Consider the following 23295-nt stretch of genomic DNA (forward strand, 5'->3'; position numbering starts at 1 on the left):
GTAATCCTAGGATTTTAATTCCTAAGTTGGTCCTTACCTTTTTTCTTCTGGGATGTTCTCCAACAACATTTGAAGAAAATCCTGGAATAAGGAGAAAACAGAAATGTTAAAATTGCCCATCAGTGAGTCACTTGGTCCAGACTGAGCGCTTCTGTTTCCTGAAAGCACACCTGTGAGGAAGGCTAGACCACGTTAGGCTTATTAGCCTGGGTGCTCAATGTCTTCATTTTCTAGGATTTCAATGCAATCATTCTAAAGAGACCACAAAGAAACGAGACTGTGACGTCATTCTGACCAACAGTTTAGTTCATCTTGTACTTAGCTGTTTTCATAAGCATTATCCTTCTTTTCTTCTCCATCTCCTCCCCTTGTGAGCTTCACCCAGAGAATATCAACTCCTAGAGGCTACTTTGCAACTGTCTTGGCCAACCATGCCCACTCAGGCACTGGGCAGTCCTTTACTCTGAAGATGGTTCATGGGTGGCCCCTCTACCTGCAGCCCCACTGCAGGCCACCGTACATACACGGCAGAGGTCATGATGGGCATTTCAAACCTCAAGACAGCACTTCACACACACACACACACACACACACACACACACACACACACACACACACACAGAGTTTCCTTTCCTGTGAAACATTTCAGGCACAATCAAAAGTAGACAAGATAAGAAAATCAAGCTTCACCTACCCATCAACCCACATTCAAACCTGCTCCACCCTCTTCCCAGACTCCTGGATCATTTAGAAGCAAATCCCAAACATCACACAACTCATCAATAAACGTTCAAGCACAGATGGCCGAAAGATCAGGACTCGTTCAAAGCATGACTGCATTACCGTAAGACCTAGAACATTCAAATACAGACACACGTTTATATTCCATTTGTTACTTTCTGTATTGTGATCTATTTTTCCCCGGCCCATGTAAATCTGAAATCTTGATTTGGTGTTCATTAGGTTTTACGAAGAGAATCAACACAGGAAGTCCACTTATATTAAGGACATAATTTTGCTACAAAAAAGAAATTGCTTGTTGCTTATCTGGAATTCAAATGTAACTGTATTTTTCTGTTCTGTGCTTCTGTCTGCTGCTAATGTCAACTCCCATTATCAGAAAAGGTAGGTATATGTTTGCAGAAATATGGAATAGTAAGAACAATATTTAACTTTCTTGAAACTTCCTGAGACTAAACAGCACATAAGATCTATACTTGAAGCTTTTCCCTTTAACGAGCAGAAAGCAATTATTTAAGCAACAGATCCCTTCAAGAACAAGCCTGGAAGATCATCATGGTGACTACGTGGGACAGTCCCACCCAGGACAGCTGCTCATGCGCCTGTGCAGTCGCTACTCAGCTCACTCCCAGGGCGGGCTTGGAAGCAGCCACACGGGCCTTCCCGGTTACAAACCAGGCGGGACCACGGAGGGCCAGAGAGCAGACAGGCGCGCTTTCTCCATCATCACCCTGAAGCACAGCCCTCGCCACCGACTCAGCCAAGCCAGCTGCTCCATTTCTGTGTGTTTTCAGGGACAGGGTCTCCCTAGGAGGAGTGCTAATGGAAGATGGATTTCCTGCAACTTCATTCGTCACGTGCTGCGTCCATCCCCTAATGCAAACGATACAGAGAACAACAAACCTCATGTTTACGAGCTGGAGCATGCAGAGGAGACTGAGGGACACAAATGGCTCTGACGGCCGTTCCTTCCCTCGCCGGCTCCCCTGCATGCTTTCACCTGTCTTCATTCCCCTCTTCAGCAGCCATGGGAAAGCAGCTCAGAAACCCGAACTGTACCAGGAACTCACCCCTTCCTGGTCGATCCTGGGATGGGGCAAAGTCAGCTAGCTACAGCATGGTAGGCGTCCCACTCCGTCCCCTCAGCACTCCCCTGAAAACTATTTAAATCAAGGCCTTAACAAACAAAATAAAGATTTTTTAAAAAAATTGCATAGAGGCAGGTGGTTAGAATTCTTTTTTTTTTTTCTGAATCCTTTGCAACAGTTATAAGCCCATACCCCAGGACCTGGCATGATGACACAGCAGTTAAATCCTCGTCTTCTAACCACAGGGCGCCGCTTCTAATCCCAGCGGCCCTGCTTCCCATCCAGCTCCCTGCTTGCAGCCTGAGAAACCAGTCGAGGACGGTCCAAAGCCTTGGGACCCTGCACCCACGTGGGAGACCCAGAAGAAGCTCCTGGCTCCTGGCTTCGGATCAGCTCAGCTCTGGCTGTTATGGTCACTTGGGGGGTGAACCAGAGGATGGAAGATCTTTCTTTCTCTCCTTCTCTCTGTATATCTGCCTTGCCAATAAAAATAAAACAAATCTTTAAGAAAAAAAAAAAAAAAAGAAGAAGAAGCCCACACCCCAGTCAGAAAAATACATTCCTGGAGAACATTTTTTTCACTTCCTACTCTCTTAACAATCTGTATGCTACAGGTCAGACTGAGACAGTTTGATTTAATGAACACCCAATAACATTAAGTTAATCATTACAACTTAAAAAAAAACTGAACATTGATTTTTGGCACATGACTAATTTGGTAAGTCTCATTAGTATAACTTTAGTGCTGGTAAAAGTATTCAATAAAAAGACAGGAGCATGTACATTCTGCTGGATAAACTGACACTCGCCTGGTGATAACGCAGGAATAGACTGGCAATTTCTGTTGGATGTTTTATACATAATTATATGGCCATGAGGAGGCGGAGGTTGCAAAATAAATAATCAAAATAATGAAAACAAATAATCAAAATGTCGAAGCTGGGGTAGGAATGGCAGGGTAAGAACTGGAAATAAAACATCAGGAAGAAGTCACTTTAAAGTCAAGACAGGGGTCTGAATGGGGAGTGGGACGGGGCGAAGGGATGACGACAGGACAGGTACACCTTCCAAAGGGAAGGTCTGAGAAGCAAGCTGAAATTTGAAGGAAATTAACAGGAGCACCATCCCTCCTCATCAAGAGCTAGACATGTAAGTAAAACACATTTTTAAAAGCTCGCAAACACTTCATCACCAACATCCAGACAAGAAACAGAGTGTGCTGTCTTGTGACATAAACTATGAAACTAGGTACCCAGGGGAAGACACTCAAGATTCCAAAATAGCGCCCGGTGTGATGGTTCAGTGGCTACATCCTCACTTTGCAAGTGCCGGGATCCCATATGGGGGTCGGTTCATGTACTGGCTGCTCCACTTCCCATCCAGCTCCCTGCTTATAGCATGGGAAAGCAGCAGACGACCGCCCAAAGCCTTGGGACCCTGTACCTCTGTGGGAGACACAGAACAAGCTTCTGGCTTCTGGCTTTGGAATGGCTCAGCTCTGGCTGTTGCAGTCAATTAGGGAGTGAACCAGTGGTCTTATCTCTCTTTCTCTCTGTAAATCTGATCTGCCTTTCCAATACAAATAAATAAATCTAAAAAACAAAACAAAGCAAAAAAATTCCAAAATAGCAGCTAGCTCTCCCTCTGCATTGCCCCCAAAACTCTGGCTTAGCAGAGTGGAGCTGGTGAAACGCCCCACAACTTCACTCAAATACCATGTGTTGGCAAAGAAACAGCAACGCTTTCTTCTTTTCTGCCTATGTAGGGACAGGAAATGTTTACTGGAGAGAAATAAGGAAATCACAGGACCTGAACAGCTGAGGACGACTCTTCGCTGCACCTATAGAATTTAGGACTCTAGCCTGAAATAGAGGAACACCATGCATTGGGAGGGTTCTTGCAAGGAAAAGCTTCCTGTGCTGGCCGATGAGCATCTTGGCTGGTTTTCCGGCATGGTAGAGCCACAGGAAGTCACGTGGTACCATGACTAAGTCACTGCCTGTGTATCCCATATCAGGAGTGTCTGGTTCAAGTCCCTGCTACTCCACTTCTGATCCAACTTCTTGCTGTTGTGCATTCTGGGAGGCAACAGGAGATGACTCTAGGGCTTCCGTCTTTGCCATCCCTGTGGGATACCTGGATGGAGTGTTAGCCGGGCCCTGCCTAGGCTGCGGCAGGTGCTTGGGGAATGACCCAGCAGGAGGAAGATGTCCTTCTCAGCCACTCATATACAATGAAAATTTAAAAAATAATAACAGAATAAAAAAGTAGTGGCGTAAAATTCTCCCAACGAAGATTATCTACAACTCCAGTGGAGCCACACAGTCCAAGTATAATAATTAAATTGCAAACTGCTTTTCAGAGCGGAAGGAAAACAAGGTGGAGAGGAGTTGAGAATCAATAATAATATTCTAATACACACCAGAATGAATAAAAGGTTAGGGTCACGCTACCATGCCTGAGAGTAAGCAAAAAGGAAAACAAGGAAACTCTACAAATTCATGCAATAACAATCCACACAAAGACATAGACTGAAAAAAGCATGACAAACAAAAGACAAAAAAAATCCAGTCCTGAAGAAACAAGGAGCAGAAAAAAAAAAGTCCTACATGATAAAATAAATGAACAGAATACATAACAAGAATACAAATTCAGTCAGATGAAAGTTCAAAGATAAAGATGGGAATACAAGATAAGATGAGGGCCCGGCAGCATGCCCTAGTGGCTAAAGTCCTCACCTTGAATGCCCCGGGATCCCATATGGGCACAGGTTCTAATCCTGGCAGCTCCACTTCCCATCCAGCTCCCTGCTTGTGGCCTGGGAAAGCAGTCGAGGACGGCCCAATGCATTGGGACCCTGCACCCGCGTGGGAGACCTGGAAGAGGTTCCTGGTTCCTGGCTTCGGATTGGCGCAGCACCAGCCGTTGTGGCTCACTTGGGGAGTGAGTCATTGGACGGGAGACCTTCCTCTCTGTCTCTCCTGCTCTCTGTATATCTGACTTTGTAATAAAATAAACAAATCTTTAAAAAAAAAAGATAAGACGAGAAGGCTGATTGCTATGCAAAGGCAATAAATGCAGAACCAAAATAAGACCAAACGAGTGTGAATGAAACAGAAAGAGCAAGGAAAAGAACAGACATCAGTGAAAGTCGTTGCTTGAGAGAAATACAGGCCATGAAGAAGGGACAGACAACAGTGACCAGCAAATAACAGGAATGGACGAGAATGCTACGCCATGGGCGTAACCGGCCACAGTGGAAACATGTGTTCAAAGATGCAATTAAGATAATTTCACTGAAGAATTGAAGCTAACACACACACACACACACACACACACACACACAATTTTCCAGGATTGGGCTGAGAGAGAAGGACACATAATCCTGAACACAAAGCCATTTTCTGGTGAAATTACCAAACCTCACAGATAAAACAATTCTCTGGGAGCCAGTGCTGTGGCATAGCTGGTGAACTTGTAGCCACATGGGTGCTGGTTCAGGTCCTGGCTGCTTCACTCCCTATCCAGTTCCCTGCTATTGTGCCTGGGAAAAGCTACAGGGCAGGGCCCCAGTTCTTGGACCCAAGCTACCAACATGGGAGACCTGGATGAGGCTCCTGGCTCCTGGCCCCAGACAGGCCTAGCTCTGGTGAGTGAAGCCATTTGGGGAGTGAATCAACAGATGGAAGATTTCTCTCTGTAATTCTGACTTTCAAAATAAATCATTTCTTAAAAAAATGTCTGCCATTTAACTGGTACCAAGTAGGCCAATTTTAAAAAGCTTAATGCCAGGAGGCCGTTAAGGAATGTCTATCAGATTCTGAAGGGATAAAAATGTGGCTCCAAGATATTGTCTGTAAACATACAGGAGCATTCTCAAGCAGGAAAAACCCTAAAATCTCGAGTCAGAAACTTGGACATCAACTGATAATGAAATTCAGCCAACAAAGAGTTGAATAATACAATAAATACATATTTTTAAAGATTTATATTATTTTTTTTATTGGAAAGCCAGATATACAGAGAGGAGGAAAGACAGAGAAGGAAGATCTCCTATCCTCTGGTTCACCCCCCAAGTGGCCATAACAGCCAGAGCGCGCTGATCCGAAGCCAGGAGCCAGGAGCTTCTTCTGGGTCTCTAACGTGGGTGCAGGGTCCCAAGGCTTTGGGCCGTCCTCGACTGCTTTCCCATGCTATAAGCAGGGAGCTGGATGGGAAGCAGGGCTGCTGGGACTAGAACCGCAGCCCATATGAGATCCTGGGGCATACAAGGCAAGGACTTTAGCCGCTAGGCTAATGTGCCAGGCCCATAAAATAAATCTTAGTGGTTAAAAATAAAATACATGCTAATTAAATAATAAGATACCAAGAAATATATATAGAAGCATGGGAAAATGACTAGTGGTTAACACTGAGATCTCTCACAACAGAGCTACAACTGCACAGCCGGGAAAACTGTGGTTAAAGTATATACTGTAAATGAAAGAAACTGTGTAAGAATAATAATTATGAAAAACACAGAACGGGACCAAATTTGGATAAGTACATAATTGCTGTTTTCCTCATCTTATATACACTGAATAGACTAGTGCTTTTGAAAAATGAAAGACACAGGTAAACGGAGAAAATGGCAGTTTCAATCTCCTAACATTTATTTTTAGCAATGCTTCTTTTAAAACATTATTTGATTTACTTGCAAGGTAGAATAACAGAGAGAGAGAGAGAGAGAACTTCCACTGCTGGTTCACTCCCAAATTGGCTATAACAACCAGGTGTGAGTCAGGTCTTCCCACATGAGTGGCACCGAGCAGTAGTTTAATGTACTGTGCCACAACACCCTGTTGAAACGTAATGTCCAAATTTAATATAAAGCGATGGTTCTCAAGACAGCGTGCTACTGGCATTAAGTATAAAAGCAGTGATCCATGGAACAGAATTAAAAGTCTAGAAATAAACCCTAACTGGGGTCAGTTGGTTAGGCTATCAGGACAATTCCACGGAGGGAAATATTCTTTTTTAACAAATGTTTATGGGACAACTGCATATTCACACACACAAGAATGACATTGGGCCATCATTTTCTCACCACCTATAAAAATCAACTCAAAATGCTTTAGAGACCTACAAGTAAGAACTAAAACTTTACAACTTGCAGAAGAAAACATAGGGGTAAATCATTGTCAGTTTGTCAGCTCTCAAACCCTTTTAGCATAAGCAACGGGGAAAGCAAACAAACCGAACTTGGGCAAAATTGAAGATGTCCATGCAGGAAAAGACACTGCATATAAAACAAGAGGCAACAGAAGATAACACAGATAAGGGAAGAGGAAGAGCCATTTCCCTAAAGCAGCTACACGAACAGCCAACAAGAACACACACAAAGTTCAACATCGCTAGCCATCAGAGAAACAGACATCTTTTGTATTTCTCATTTCATAGCCCCAGAATAGCTATGGCCAAGAGAGCAGAAAGGCGGGTATGTTGACAAATGGGAACCCCGGTATACCACTGACAGGAAGGAGAAACAGCGCAGCCCCTGTGGGCAACACCACGGCAGCTCCTCAAATCCAGAGACTCAATGAGTGGGTATAGTCTCCAAAGCCCTGGCAGCAAGGACTCAAACAAGATATTTGTCCACTCATGTTCAAGGGAACAGGATTACAATGGGAAGGAAGGCAGAAACAGTCCAGATATTCACGGCCATGCTAGACCCAAACCAAATGTTCACTGCCTGTGTGTGGCATTCACGTGCCGTCACATGCAGAGGGAGGGAGATGAGGAGGCTGCTCCAACATGGATGACCGTAGCAGACACGAGGCTGGTGAATAAGCCAGAGCTGCAGGGACAAATGTTACAGAGTTCCACTTCTTTGAGGAGCCTACGGCAGTCTATTCAGACAGGTCTTGGGCTGGTAGGCAGAGGCTGGGAGAGGGGAGAAGGGGGAGTCCCTGTTTAATGGGCCCACAGTTTTCATTTAGGAAAACGAAGAGGTCCTAAGATGGATGGCAGAACACGATCCAGACGCTTTGGTCCCTATACCCATGGGGGAGACCTGGAGGAAGCTCCTGGCTCCTGGCTTCAGTCTGGCCCAGCCCTGGCTGTTGGACCATTTGGGGAGTGAACCAAGATTCTCTGTCTCTTCTCTCTAATTATGACTTTCAAATAAACCAATCTTTTTATTAAAGTGCCTTCTATGGTAAATTATGGTATCTATTATTTATTACAGTTAAAATCAAAATCAAAAGTGAAGTACTGGCACAGCTTGGAAGATTTTATATTAAGTGAAAGAAACCCAGACCCAAAGTGCCACATACTGTCTGACTCATTGATACGAAACGTCCAAGCAGGAAAATACACAGAGATGGAAAATAGATTAGCGGTTGCCTAGGGATGAAGGTGTCAGGGGCAGGGGCAGAGGACGGGGGAGGAAAAAGTGAGTGCTAATGACTTTTTTTGGTGTTGATGAAAATTAGGTAATAATGATGGCCGTACAAGCTTGTGAAAGTACTGAAGCCTCTGACCTGCACACTTCCAAAATGTGAACGTTGCGCTATGTTGAGCTTTATCTTAGGAAAAAAAAAAAATCACACAGCGATTGCTCCTAGGGGAGAATTCAGCAATGTGGCTGAGAGCAGTGAGGGATCCACGGGCTGGCGACCTCACAGGCCCAGGAGTCACATCAGTCCAAGGCGTTACTCCATGCCACAGCATCTTGGCAAGAAGTGGTTTCGAGTTGTAGGAGTCTGGACTAATCAATCAGGCAAGCAAGCCTATCTTGCTATGCATCATTTTATTACACAGTTACAGGAAATCCACTGTGTGGTAGCCATGTTCTGAGGGCTGGCAGGGTGCCTGGAAGGCCGAGGATGATGGCCCAAGCATCTGCATTTCTGGCACTCAGCTGACCCCTGTCTTCAGCCTGGCCCAGGCCTGGCTTGGGTAGGCATTTGGGGAGTGAACCAACAGATGGAAAATCTTTCTTTCTCTTTTTCTTTCCTTCTCTCCTCCCTTTCTCTTTACCACATAAGTTTTCATGTACATCTTTTTAAAAGCAGTTTTTTTGGGGGAAGCATGATGGCTCAACTGGCTACTCCTCTGCCTGCATTCTCACATGGACACTGGTTTGTGCCCCAGCTGCTCCACTTCCCATCCAGCTCCCTGCTTGTGGCATGGGAAAGCAGTGGAGGATGACTCAAGTCTTTAGGATCCTGCAACCTTGTGGGAGATCTGGAAGAGGTTGGCTTTCGATCCACTCAGCTCTGGTCATTGAAGCCATCTGAGGAGTGAGCCAGTAGATTGGAAGACCTTTCTCTTTGTTTCTCCTTCTCTCTGTAAATCTGCCTTTCTGGTTAAAAAAAATTAAATAATTTAAAAGCAGTTCCTGGGGGGGAGATGTATATTATGTAAAGTATACAAGGAGTTCAAAAACTTTTGCAGCAGAATTAATTCATTTTTTAGTTGCACTTCTATGACTTCTTTAGAGCCCCCTTAGTCACAAAGTGGGGGACACAGAGAATAAAATTTAACAACAACAAAACAGACTTACAAGTTAAAATATGATTAGGGAGGATGGCAATGCCTGCAAGGTGAGACAGGTACCCAGGGGCAGAGCTGAGGAGTCCGGCTTGTGTGTGGGCTGAGCCAGGCATGCAGACTAAGATGGCAGCTGCGTGGGAGGGAGCAACCTCGTAAAGGCGACTCCAGGTGGAAGGAACTGTAGATCTGCTTTGGTTTTTATTTTAAGGTAACTATTCCATGCCACTGTAGATAAGACAGTTTTGGGTCAAAGTCTACCCCCAAATTACAGGGAGATTGTCTTCCTTGGAATGCCACTTCACTGCATCCACTTGGTCACCTTCCCATTTCCCTTTCTGCATTTGATTGTAAGCTTCTTCTCTCCTTTTTCACACTTGCATAATCCTCTCCTCCCTGCCATACCCCCTCCGACTGTCTACCACCCACTCCTGGGGACACACGTTACCTGGGAAAGAATCAACTGCCCGTGAAACCTGTACACAAACTTCCTCAAGAAGGAAAAATAGGTGTCATCTCCAAGTCTTTTCACAAGGAACCGAAGAAGGAAGTAGCCCTAGAAGAAAAGAAGATTAAGGGAAGATATTAGTGAACAGGTTCATCGGCCAAATGCTCATGCAGCCCAGGCTTTCTGCCCCACTGGTGCACCGGGCATGTTGGAATGTGCCATCTTTATCTGTCCAGTTCCCCTTTGGATTCTGACCAGGAAGGCTGGGACCTGGTCATGAGGGAAGGGCTCCATGCCTAGCCCTCATGTCTTTGCTAATGTAAACAAAACACCATCTTGGTTTTGACTTGGTTCACATGGAGCCTGAATGGCCATCATTTACAGGAAAAGACAAGCCCAGGTCCTCACCCCTTCTGCACACCCAAGAGGCCTTTCTGTCTTAAAGGCCTTTTGTTTTGTCCCTGCCATGTCACTAATCTTCCCGGTTTTAGCTGAAACTTCCCACACCATGACAACCATCTCCTGGCCCCAGGACGTACTTACCTTTAAGTAATGGACCTGCAGGAAGATCTTCTCTGGGTTGAGGCCATGCTTGATGACAGATGCTCCTGACTCGCTCACGTGGCCAGTCTTCTCTTTACTGGGTCTAAAAGGATATAGTAACACTTTTAAGTATAGCACACATTCCTCAACAAATGAGACCATACTGTCATCTTTTTATTTTCAGACTTGCTTGACAACCTGTAACTATTCCATGGTACCAGGTATAACTGAAAGCCATCAATGTTTTCAATTTCTTCGGCTGGCAAGCTGGGGTTGGCCAACTGGAAACAGTTTACATTCTCTTTGCCAACATTCAAGCCTGCCAGGCCTTCAAGGAAGCTAAATCCAATAGGAATTACTTAAGAACCTACATACTCTTCTGGGGGTGGGGGTGAGAATGAGAGACAAGGAAATGCAATGGAAAATGTAGCTGCACCTGGAGGAGTGAAGAACTGGTGTCTTTTTCAAAAATTGAGACTATTAGTGTCATCTACCTCCCTGCAATGGTTGTTCATGATCTAGGCTGTTTGAAGAGACAGTGTAAATCCAGTTTTTAATCGTCCACAAAATTCACAGGAGCTCAGGATTTTAGCTGAGATGGGGACAGAGCAGTTACACACCGCCCTTCCCGTTTCGCACATGGGTGGAGCTGCGCAGTGAGGCCTTGCAGCCTATTGGATTTGTAGTGACACAAGGACTGAAATCAGTGCCACTCACCCTCCCTTTTCCCACTATGCTCCCTCCTGTTTAAAGGTTTTTAGAATTGGACTGATGAAATACAATGTATCCTTTCAGGCGTATGGTAAAGACTCACGCACTGTGTGACAATGAGGCCTCAAGAACTAAACTCAAAATAAGTAGCAAGATATTTACAACTTTTACCTGCTCTAAAACTGGTTGAAAACAAATCACTGGTCCCACAGCATGTTCAACCACTGTCTGCAACACGAGCATCTCATAATAGAGTGTCAGGTGGAGGCTTGGCTGCTCTGCCTCTGATCCAGCTCTCTGCTAATGCACGTGGGAAGACAGTGGTAGAGGGGCCAAGGGCTTGGGCCACTGCCACCCCTATGGGAGACCCGGATATAGTTTCAGGCTCCTTGCTTCAGCCCAGCCCAGTCCCAACCATCACAGACATTTGGCAGAGTGAATCCATACATGGAAGTTCTCTCTGTCATTTTGTGATTCACATAAATAAATAACTGTTAAATAATTCACACTGAAGAAGATAAGGACTGCAAGAGCAGGCTGGGTACAATCTGAGGGCTGGCATATGAGAAAGGCAGCAAATTTGCAAAAGGTAGTGTGGTATAGTGAAAGGTATAAAGTCTTGGAAACCTGGGAAAGCTAGCTGGGAATATTAGGCTGACTTCTTGCTTCCTGTTCTTCACTTAAATTCTCTAACCCTCAATTGATTCACTTGTACAATAGGAATAACCAGGCCTACTTTTCCAGGTCCCACACAGAAAATAATAATCTTTAAAATAATTGCTTTGCAAGGAAGGCCGGGGATATACAACTTAATAGCTTAACAAAACATTCTACTGTGGCACGAGGAATCCCTGATAAAGTCCTTGCCAAAGGCTGCACTGCGTTCTGCCAGCTCACACCGGGTACAGAACCTGCAGAGGCCTGGGGGAAGGCAAGCTGGGACCAACCGCGAGAGCTAGCTACACGGTTTTGGTCTTTCTGCTTGATCCCTGACTTATATATGAGACCACATTTGTGAGAACACCTTGTCCCTCTCATCTCCACATGAGACCCCACTGCAAAGCATCAGACTACCTGGCTGCTCCCCGAGTTCACCCTGCAGTGGGGGATCACCTAGAAAGCCACCCCAACGTTGACCAGGGAAGCCCATCTCTGAGAGACTAGGGGGAGGGAAGACTTCTCCAGAGTCAGCCTAAATCCAAACCAGGATGCTCACCCCCTGAGAGGGAGGCAGAGCCTACGCACAGATTCTGAGGTCCTTGCGCTTTGAACCGAGGCAACTAGAATGATGCCAGCCCCTGCTTCGAAGGCCAGCTTGCAGGCTCCAGCTCCTGATGACGCTTCTAGCAACTGTTTTCTTCCTTTGCCTAAAAATGTCCTTCCCAAAGCATCCCTCTCTCTCACCCGCTTCTTTCACCCACTCCAAATGAAGAAGTGCTCCAGAAAATTCTTTCATGCTGACAGCATCCAAGACAAAAACACAAGTTCCCGAGAGAGATGCCTTTTAAAGTCGGCTCGGTGCTGCAGAGTACAGTGTGTGTGAGAAGTCAAATGGGGTGGCTTTTAGAAGGAAAAGATGCTCTGTGAATGGACATGGGGGAGCTTCCACCCCTGAGCCACGCTGGCTCTGGCACTGCCACCTGTCCCAGCTCTGTGCAGAGACAGAAAGCATGGAAGGGCAGGGGAGACAAGAGCCGCTGGCACGTGCAGTAACAGGTAACTCACAGCCGAGTGAGCGAAGACAGAGCCCCGCTGAGCATGTGCAAATGGACGATCCCACTGTGAGCAAGTCTAAGAACAGGCCAAAGTGACCCTTGGTGGCAGAGATCAGAACGACGGCTGCCTTGGGGGTCACTAAGGACAGATGGGGGAAAGGAAAGAAAGGTTTTAGGGTTTGACAAAAAAATTTTAAAGGATTTATTATTCTTTTTTCTAATCTGAGAGGCATATTCATAAACAGACACAGAAAAGGAGAACCATCCACTGGTTCACTCCCCACATGGCGGCACTGGCCAGAGCCGAGCTGATCTTGGGCTGGGAGCCGGGAGGCTGCTTAGGTCTCCCACGCAGGTGCAGGGTCCCAAACAAGTGAGTCATCCTCTGCTGCTTCCCCAGGACACAAGTAGGGAGCTGAATGGGACAGGAAGCAGCTGGGGCACAAACTGGCACCCATACGCCAGAGAGCAGAGGATTAGCCTGTTGAACTATAGTGTTGGCCCTCACCCCCCTAGGGATGTTTCATGTACTGAGGAGAACATGCTTTCATGGAGATAAAGAGGAACCATTCTGTGAATTATCTAGGCAAGGTCTATATGCATTATATGTATTTCAATTAAAAATTTAAGGGAGGCCTGGTGCAGCAGCCTAGCAGCTGAAGTCCTTGCCTTGTACACACTGAGATTCCATATGGGTGTCAGTTCTAATCCTGGCAGCCGCGCTTCCCTCCAGCTCCCTGCTTGCGGTCTGGGAAAGCAGTGGAGGATGGTCCAAAGCCTTGGGACCCTGCACCTACGTGGGAGGCCTGGAGGAGGCTCCAGGCTCCTGGATTTGGATTGGCTCAGCTCTAGCCGTTGTGGCCACTTGGGGATTGAATCAATGGACGGAAGATCTTCCTCTCTGTATATCTGACTTTCCAAGGAAAAGAAAATAAATCTTAAAAAAAAAATTAAGGGAATAAAAATCAAGATGGGTACGTTACTGGTTTTGGTACTGGTGCCCCATAGCAGAAGACATGGGTTCAATTCACCATTCCGGGTCTTGACTCCACCTTTCAGCTAATTCAGACCCTGGGAGGCAGCAGGTGAAGGCTCAAGCAATTGGGTTCACGTGCCCTACGGGCGTGGGGGGATCTAGACTGGCTTTCCAGCTCCTGGATTCAGTCCAACTCCACCTGCTGTGAGCATCTGAAGAGCTGTGGACACAGATAGGGAGTCTTTTCCTTCTCTCGCAAGGCCCAGATAATGTCAGAGCTTTCTCTTTTCTCTCTCTCTCTTTTTTTTTTTTTGCAAATGCAAAAGTGTTCCTCAGCTCTTAGGCATCACGCTCCAGTATTTCTTTTCATGCCTGGAACACATGGAATGCAGGAGATCAAGTTACCAAGGTCGCCTGGGCTCAAACGCCCTTGGTCTGTCTGCCGTACCCAGGCACCAACTGAAACGGCTCAGACGGGTCGGTCACGACCTTTCCATTCCCTTTCCTGTTGTTTTCCTCTTCAAGGGTCCTCCCAGAGGCCACAGGATGTTTAAAAGGGCAGGCAGGTGGCAGGGGTGGTCAATACACAGTGATTTGATTTGGGTGCCGGGCAGGCCTCCTGTAGGACTGTCACCAAGGCTGGGGTTTGGGCACTGTGCCTGGGAGAGGTACTCAGACTGTCAGCTGCTAGGTCTGCCCTGGTCCAGACAGACTGCTCGCCGGGCTCGTCCTGTCTGACGCTCCCTGGAAGTCAACGTGAGAGCCACCAGATAGCTTCGTCTTCTCGCTGTGCTGGAGGCCGTGGCCTTAGCATCGCAGCAATGAGATGGAAGGGAGTTCATCAGTCTTTCAACATCTCTGCCTGTAAGTCCCCACATAGGAGCAGAGCCTCCCTCCCTCCATCAGGGACAAGGGTAAATACCGCACGTGACGGAACTGGTCTCAACGGAGCTCATGTGGGTTCCACCGTACCAGGGAGGCCAAGAGGGGAGCATGCCACGGTGCGCCGGCTGACTGCCTGAATTCATATCTCTTCCACGTGACCATGAGTGTGAGCCCCGTTGAAGCCCAGAGTCCACGCCTGTAAACACGGCCAGGAATAGCTGTGTGGCTGCCTCCTTCACCAAAGTCCTCACTGGCCTTAGGCAAGCACAATGTAAATATTGCTCTTGGCATGATAATTCCTTGTGACTGGGGTCTAAGGATGTATGTTACAAAGACAGGGCACTACAGCTGTGCACTTGAGACAGAGCCATTGAAGGAAGCTAGAAGGGCACGCAGAAACTCACCCTACTGGCTGGGAAACTGTGGGTCGAAAGCTATTCTAAGATTTAAAAGTCAACAATAGCAACAACAACAACAACAAAAATGGCAAGGGGCTGGTGTGGTGGCACCGCAGGTAAAAGCTGATGCATGCAAGGCTGGTATCCCTCGCACATCGGCATCTTTCGTGTCCCGACTGTTTCACTTCTAATCCAGCTCTCTGATAATGCGTCTGGGAAAAGGGGGAGAGGCTGATCCAAGGGCCTGGGCCTTTGCTGTCTGTGTGGGAGACCCAGAAGGGAAACCCGCAGCTCCAGGATTTGGGCTGACCCAATCCTGACCATTGCAGCCATCTGGGAAGTGAATTAACGCAGGGAAGATATCTCTTTTCTATGAAACCCTGTGACTTTCAAAACGAGTACGTCATTATATTAAAAAAAAAAACCCACACTGCAAACACATGTAGCCTTACACCCCACCCCCCTTGCTGACAGCACTGACTTTCAGTGCAAATCTTTAAGAGTTGGTCTTTAAACACACTCCTTGCCACGTTAGCATCACCATCAGAAAACCCCAAAGAAACAAGTTACAAGTGCTGATTACAGTTAATAGAAGCTGGGCTCGGACATATTCCACACAATTACCCTGCTCAATTGACATCACTTTGTGAAGAGATTAGGAAAACCCTGGGTAGAGGATAGAGGCATGATAACTCAAAGGCCAGGTATCGGGGCCAGCAAGGCAGCAGGCCAATCCTGTGCCCTGGAGTGATGGCATCCCATACGGGTAGAGTCCGTCTGGCTGCTTCACTTCTGACCCAGCTCTCTTCTTGTGGCCTAGAAAAGCAGGAGAGCGTGGCCCAAAGCCTTGGGACCCTGCATCCATGTGAGATACCCGGAAGGAACTCTTGGCCACCAGCTTCAGATAGGCTCAGCGCTGGCTTTTGCGGCCATCTGGGGAGTGAACCAGTGGATGGAAGAACATTTTTTTTCCTCTCCCTCTCTCTTTCCTCCTCTCCATAAAATATGCCTTTCAAACAATAAATATAGATATATGTATATGTGTATATCTCATATAAAAATAATTTTTTTAAAAAGGTAGGGGCATTTTTCATCTTCCATTTGTTTTTTACCACAATTATTTGCATCTATAAAATGTGTGCCATGAGGGGAAGGTGTTTGGCATAAATTTTTTTTTTCGTAAAGATTTATTTATTTTTATTACAAAGTCAGATATACAGAGAGGAGGAGAGACAGAGAGGAAGATCTTCCATCCAATGATTCACTCCCCAAGTGACCGCAACGTCTGGTGCTGCGTCGATCTGAAGCCGGGAACCAGGAACTTCCTCCGGGTCTCCCACGCGGGTGCAGGGTCCCAAAGCTTTGGGCCGACCTTAATTGCTTTCCCAGGCGACAAGCAGGAAGCTGGATGGGAAGTGGAGCTGCCAGGATTAGAACCGGCACCCATATGGGATCCCAGTGTGTGCAAGGCGAGGACTTTAGCCGCTAGGCCATGCTGCCAGGCCCTTGGCATAGAATTTAAGATGCCACCGAGGAAGCCCACATCCTGCACTAGAGTGCCTGATTTTCTGTCTCCGCTCCACTCTGATTCAATTCCTGCTTCCGTGCACCGCACTGAGGGAGGCAGCAGGTAGTGGCTCAAGTAATTGGATCCCTACCCCACATGGAAACCTGGAATGAATTTCCAGCCCTGGAGCATTTTGGAGAGGGAATCAGTGGCTATGAACTGTCTGCTCTTCAAAGAATCAAATAAGTGTTTTTAAACACTTTTTCTAAGATCTTCCATTTGTTCATTCACTCCACAAGTGGCCACAATGGTCAGATCGAAGCCAGGAGCCAGGAGCTTCTTCCGGGTCTCCAACACACATGGTTGCAGAGTACCAAGGCTTTGGGCCGTCCTCTTCTGCTTTCCCAGGCCACAAGTAGGGAACTGGATGGCAAGTGGAGCATCTGGGATTAGAACCGGTATCCTATGGGATCTCAGTGTGTGCAAGGAGAGGACTTTCGCTACTAGACTACCGTGCAGGGCTCATTTTTAAACAATTTTTAAAAACAACAGTTTTTCCACAGTGGCACTAGTGGTGTTATCAAAGGCAAGTGGACAAAGATTTGTGAACAGCTTTAATAACAGATTGGTACTATATTGAACCTACTGCTATTTGGTCAGTTTGTGTGTTTTTTTTTCCCCCAAATGGATTTAACAGTGACACAGCAGGAGGGGTCCCCCCAGACCACTATCCTGTAAGCAGACAGTGCTGGACGTCACTGGTGCTGAAAAGGTGGTCCCCAAAACGACTGAAGGACAAATCCCTGGAAGGAGCCATGGGTCAGGAACTACTGAGGCCGAGTGCAGGTGCTGAGAGGGGCCCGGCACGGGCTTTGCATCAGCGCCAACAGTAGAAGATGCGGACAGACTTCCAGAACATTAATAATGCGATACAGGGCAAGGGCAGATGGATTTTGGAAAAGCAATGAGCATCAACCCAAATCCGAAAACATCCTTGGGTTTTGGAGGGCCATCTTTCAGAAATTCTTCTCTAAGAAGCAAAATCCCTGGTGAAGACAGTAGAAGCTGCGGGTGAATGCACTGGTCTGGGTGACGACTCACCACCATCTGAGACCGAGCGATGAAGGGGACGCGTGTCCACAAGAGAACCAGAGGACAGTGGGGAGCCGGGACACAAACACAACTGTGCAGGAGGTTTCTGATAAGGGTGGGTTTTCAGAAGACATGTGCTAGGGGGTAAAGGTCGGAGGGGGCGACGGACAGGCAATGGAATGAAAGACAATACTAGCAACAGGTACGAGAGCATCAGAACTATTGCCAGGAAGAAAAATTCAGAATGAGCTGATGCTGCTTGGAGAGAAGCCCAGAACAGGAAGCTGCCTGTGAAGTGATGCTGGGAGCATGAGGATGACGCGGTGCCGAGCGGCAAAGGAGGCAATGACTCGACTCCCACTCTGCTTCAGCTTTTCTGCCAACGAGGATTTTCAACCTCTAATGACAGACCAGGAGTTGTTATGGGGGCACTAGTGCTTGGCATAGATGGAAAAGGGCTGCCTCACCTTGTCAAGCAGAACCAATCCCAGGCCTGGATAAGGGGTCAGGTGAAAATTCCCACCCGTGATTACAGATCTCCAGGGAGTCCCATCGGAGGACGCTGGGAAGGACCCTGATGGAGGCAGACACATATTCTGAGGAGCGAAGCCAGTGGGAACTGAGGGAAAGCAGGCACAAGGCAGGATGAAGGTACTGAACAGTTTGTGACACAGGGAAGCAAAAATGATGATGAACTACCAGAGCTAGCATAGGATCCTGATGGTCAACCAACTCCACAAGTCACCGTGGCGACCTGACTTCCTCAAGGTGGTTGGCAGACTGGATGTGACAGAGAGCATATGGTAGCTGTCTCCGGGCTCGCACTGGGAATTTACTACAGCAGGGTTTGGGGCTATGCCCGAGGAATGCTGATTTATTGTTCTAATAAATTTACATAGGAGCGAAGGCTGAGGGTGTGGCTGCTTGACTTGACAAACAGCATCCAACGACCAAGAACACAACCACAGGAAGAAACACAGATCCAGTCACAAGGTAATATTTAACAGGTGCAAAGGGTTTGAAAACCAAAAAAGATTTAGCATATGAAATTCTCTGTAAACTCAACACATAGACAGAGGTGACCGATGTGGCTTCCAAAACGATAAGCACCATGATAGGCTGCGTCACCAGGAGGGAGGAGCAGATGGGAGGTACCAAGGGACAATTCAGAATGTGGATGCTAAGACCTTGGCTCTGCTGGCAGACCTGCCTCTGATTTCCTCCTGGCTCACCACTTGCTAGCTGTGTGACAGTGGCTACCTGCTTAACATCTCTACATTCCTGATCCCTCATCTGTAAGCTGAAGAGAAAGATGCTACTGTGGTACTAGCACTTACAGGTACGCTGTGAGATCAAATGAGATTAACATATGTAGAGTGCTTAGAACAGTGTCGGGGATATCAAAAGCACTCAATGAATGTTGCTAAAATTATTGGATGTGGAATGTTGAATACCAAGAGAAAGAGTGTGGTACTGAGTTTTAAAAAGAAACATGGTATTGTGAAAGCCGGTACTGTGGTGCGGCAAGCTAAGCTATTACCTGCAATGCTAGCATTCCACGCAGGAACGCTGGTTCAAGTCCCAGCTGCTCTGCTTCTGATCCCGCCTCCAGGATAAGCTGCCTAAGAAAGCAGAAGAGTGTACAACTGCTTGGACCCCTGCTCCCCACGTGGGGGACACGCATAATTCCAGGCTCCTGCCTTCAGCTCAGCCCAGCCCAGCCCAGGCCATTGCAACCATCTGGGGAGTGATCTAGCTAATGGAAGATTCTCTCTCTCTCCCTGCCTTTTAAGTAAATCAATAAATCTTAAAAAAAAAAAAATGACAGCACACAGGAGGGACTCTCAGCCAACACTGTTCCTTTCTTTGCTCGACAATCCAGATCCAAGAAGGCACTGTATCTGCACAGGCGTGCTCGGAGTGCTGTGCTCATTCGAGCGTCGCGTCTGGAGCAGGTCACTATTAACGATGAGAACAGCCAAGGCCCCGGTCCAATACAAGAGGGCGAAGGGTTCTCCCACTCATGCAACATGTATGGCAAAACAAAATAAAACAAAACACCTGCAACCTGTCGGTCAGGAAAAGACAATGGTCTTCAGACAGGCGGACTGCTTCGGTAGGAGCAAGGTGTGTTCTGTGCAGTGCTGAAAATCAGAGCTGAAAGAGCTGGGCAAATTCCTTCCTCATCTAAGAGAATCAGGCTATTTCTACAAGGGACCTGCTATTTACTCCACAATGAGATGAGAGCCAGGAAATATACAGGTGGGTGGCCAGCCATCAGGGATATAGAAGGTCAGGAAAAAAAAATCATTTTTAAGGTTCTTGCTTACTCTAGTATCTGTTTTTTGTAACAAGTTTTATTTATTTTTACTTGAGAGAGAAAGAGGGAGATGGGAGAGAAATAAAGGAGGGAGGGAGAGAGAAGCGAGAGGAGGAAGAGAGAGGGGAGAAGAGGGAAGAGAGAGAGAAGGGGATGGGGAGAGAGAAAGGAGGGGGAGTGTTTCATCCATGTTACTCTCTGAGTGCCCACAGCAGCAGGGCTAGGCCTGGTTGAAAGCAGATCTGCTAGCTGGGCTGGGAACAGAGCTGAGGCGCGAACCCGGGCACACCGCAGGCGTCCCAAGAAGCATTTGAACTACTGCGCCAAACACCCATCCCATCACATCTACAATTTGCAGCCTGTAGCAAAAACCTTTAATTCGTCCATTCCAGTGAAGTCAATACGATTGCTATGTTCGCTAAATCAGCATCAAGAGTGATTTTGATTGAAGAAAAAAAAGTAAAGAGAAAAACTTGCACCAAATAAACTGTCTTGAGAGGACTTACATGAATTCTACTAGATGACATACAGAATAGAATCAGCTTCGGGTATAGGGTCCAAGCAACTCAAGGCTTTTTATTTATTGTGTTCCTATTTATAGTATCAGTGTTTGGGAGATGGGAAGGAAAGACATACGCAATGTACATGAATTGGCAGTCTTACAAGTAAGTCCTATTAACAGGGACTGACTGCTGGCTCTATTCAGGGTTAAGGTGACCACAAGGAACCTCTGACTGTCCATTTGCCACACACATTCAGAACCCGGGAATATAAAGAAACATTTTTGTTGGTTATAGGAAGCAAGAGTAAAGAGTAAAATGTGGAAGATTTGCCACCACGAAAAAAAAATCGTGACTTCATCCTGGAAAGAGGCAAATCCTGGCTTCCTCTCAGAAGCACGTGCTGGACACCCACGGCATGCGTGGCACTGTGTGCTGGGCTAATGGGCAGGACGGCCTCATGGATGACTCAGGAGGAGCAGATGGGCCTGTGGGAGCTGCAGAAGGACTTGTCCCTTCTTGGCGGAGGACAGTACAACCCTTGGCAGGAGGGTGGCGATGGCGGCGGTGGTGGTGGGCGGGGGAGTGCTTGCTTGGTGTTCAGTCTACCACGCGCCAGGATGCATGACAGTGTGAGTGGCTGCGAGTGTGGACACTGTCTTGGTCTCCACACAGATGCTATCAGTAAGTGTAAAACCATTCACTCTAACCTTGTGTGTGCAAGCACAAACGCTAGAAATCACCAAAAATATCCAACGGTGATTAACTGGACACTCATATCCTGAAAAAAGAAAAGGGACCTGGATGTGTTGATAACGGGACAATAACCAGCGTTGAATTGTTGAGGGGAATGGAAGGGTATAAGGAACTAACACGCTGTCTTGTGCAAATGCACTTGCATTACAGCAATGCTTGCTTGGAGGATCTGTTTCCCGCCACTCTGTGGAGGTGTTCTACACCTTACACCTGAGAAGATGTTGTCCAGGGCACAGAATCCTGGGAAGGGCTCCTTGTCAAACCCCCTGACGTCACCAGTTGCCTCGTGTCCTAATTTCTCCTTTCACCTTTTACTCACATCATTGCTACGTGGGATGTTACGAGATGGCCAAGGACTTCCATAATTTTTTTTAATGAGACATAATTCACATATAAAATGGATCACTTAAAAATGCGTAATCTGGTGATTTTTTTTTAGTATATTCATAACATTGTGCAGTCATCCCCTGCAATGAATTTTTTAGAACTTTCTACCACATCAAAATAAAATCCTGAACCTCCTGGCAGTGACTCCCTAGCCCCCTGCCCATCTCTTCCCAGCCCCTAATACCATGCATGTCACCTTCCTGTGCTTATGGATTTGTCTATTCTGGGGTGGGGTGGGGTGGGGAGGCCCATATCAATGGAATGACACAACATGTGGCCTTTTGTGTCCAGTTTCTGTCACTGAGAATGACTCTAGGACTCACCTGTGTTATGGCAGGTTTTGAGTACTTTTTATAGCTGATCAATGTTCTGCTGTATTTCATTCATTCATTCATTTGATTAGGAACATTCAAGCTACTTCCAGTGTTTGCCTACTATAAACCATGCAAGTGAATTTTTAGGATCAGCTTTCCCATTTCTGTCAAAAGACAACTGAGATTTTTAGAGATTTCACTGGCTCCAGGTATCCGTTTAGAGATTATACTTGTCCTAACAACACTAAAGTCCCAGTCCATAAACACAAAGCGTTTTTCAACACGATTAGATGTGTTCCCAGTATAGAAACATGCTTCACTTGCTAAACTTATTTAAAAATACTTTATCACCTTTGATGCTACCATAAAAGAATCTATTTTGTTAATGCCATTTTCAGATTATCAGTCATAGGAGTGCATAGAAATACAACTTATTTGGCTATACTCATCTTGTATCCTGTGACCTCACTGAACTTGCTCATTAGCTCTAATGATTGTTTGTTTGTTATAGGATTCTTTAAAACTTTTCTTGGCATAAGATTATGCCATTTACAAAGATAGTTTTGCTTCTTCCTCTCATTTCCGGATTTTAGTACAATGTTGGGGGGGAAAAAGTACAACCCTTCTTTTAAGATGTTTTTTCTCAACTGTTGGCTTGAAAGGTAGAACAACTCTGGTCAAACTGGGTTTTAACTTCTAGCAGGTCTTCTTCCTTTGTGTTTCTGCAGTGTTGACGGAAGCATGCTAGCATGCCTTTTATCGGGACTTCTGGGTCAACGCTATTGGCCGCAACGTAAATCAAATCATAGCAATATGGGATTCAGGGATGACAAAGTCAATTCAGGATTATGTTACGTGGGAAAGGGCTGACTGTTTCTCTGACGGCTGAGCACTCACCTGTCCTTGGAACAGGCAGAGGAAGAGTGAATTAGGATAGGTTAGTCTCTGTATATGAGTTAATTCTAAGAACCAATAGGCAAGTATGAGCCATGTTATAGTGGATCAGTGTTACACAGAGAGCAACCCAGAAGATTAACAAAAATGCCAGCTGCAATCACCTTCGGGTAAGGGAGTACACTGGCAAAGACGGTCTTTTATGGTTTTCTAAATTGAAATCTCTGATTATGCACTTTGATTTTTGAGAGAAAAGAGACAATAACCCATAGTTAATGGATTGCCTTACTACTTATGATTTTCTGTACTTCGAAAAATTTCACTAAACACTATTGAAAAGAAAATACCATGTAGTATAAATAAGTGATTAAGGGCCTATGGAGAACTGCATCCCGCCCATAGAAATACCTGAGTGATTAGTAACCAGGGAATGATCTAGTGAAATGAAGAGGGGAGGTTATTTGAGTTCAGTTATTCAGGGTGAGTC

General features: G+C 46.3%; 1 protein-coding gene across 1 annotated transcript in view; it reads right to left on the reverse strand.

Annotated features, from left to right (window-relative positions):
• The window catches only part of AOPEP (aminopeptidase O (putative)), a 274924-nt gene that overhangs the window by 104754 nt on the left and 146875 nt on the right, over positions 1 to 23295 (reverse strand). The window contains exons 8-10 of the mRNA XM_058657305.1: positions 10354 to 10456; positions 9811 to 9918; positions 38 to 81 (exon numbers count right to left, since the gene is read on the reverse strand). Coding sequence (XP_058513288.1) covers positions 38 to 81; positions 9811 to 9918; positions 10354 to 10456 — 255 coding nt within the window. The remainder of the gene's footprint in view (positions 1 to 37; positions 82 to 9810; positions 9919 to 10353; positions 10457 to 23295) is intronic.

This window comes from Ochotona princeps, chromosome 31, assembly GCF_030435755.1.
Source record: "Ochotona princeps isolate mOchPri1 chromosome 31, mOchPri1.hap1, whole genome shotgun sequence".
In the NCBI taxonomy this organism is placed as follows: domain Eukaryota; kingdom Metazoa; phylum Chordata; class Mammalia; order Lagomorpha; family Ochotonidae; genus Ochotona; species Ochotona princeps.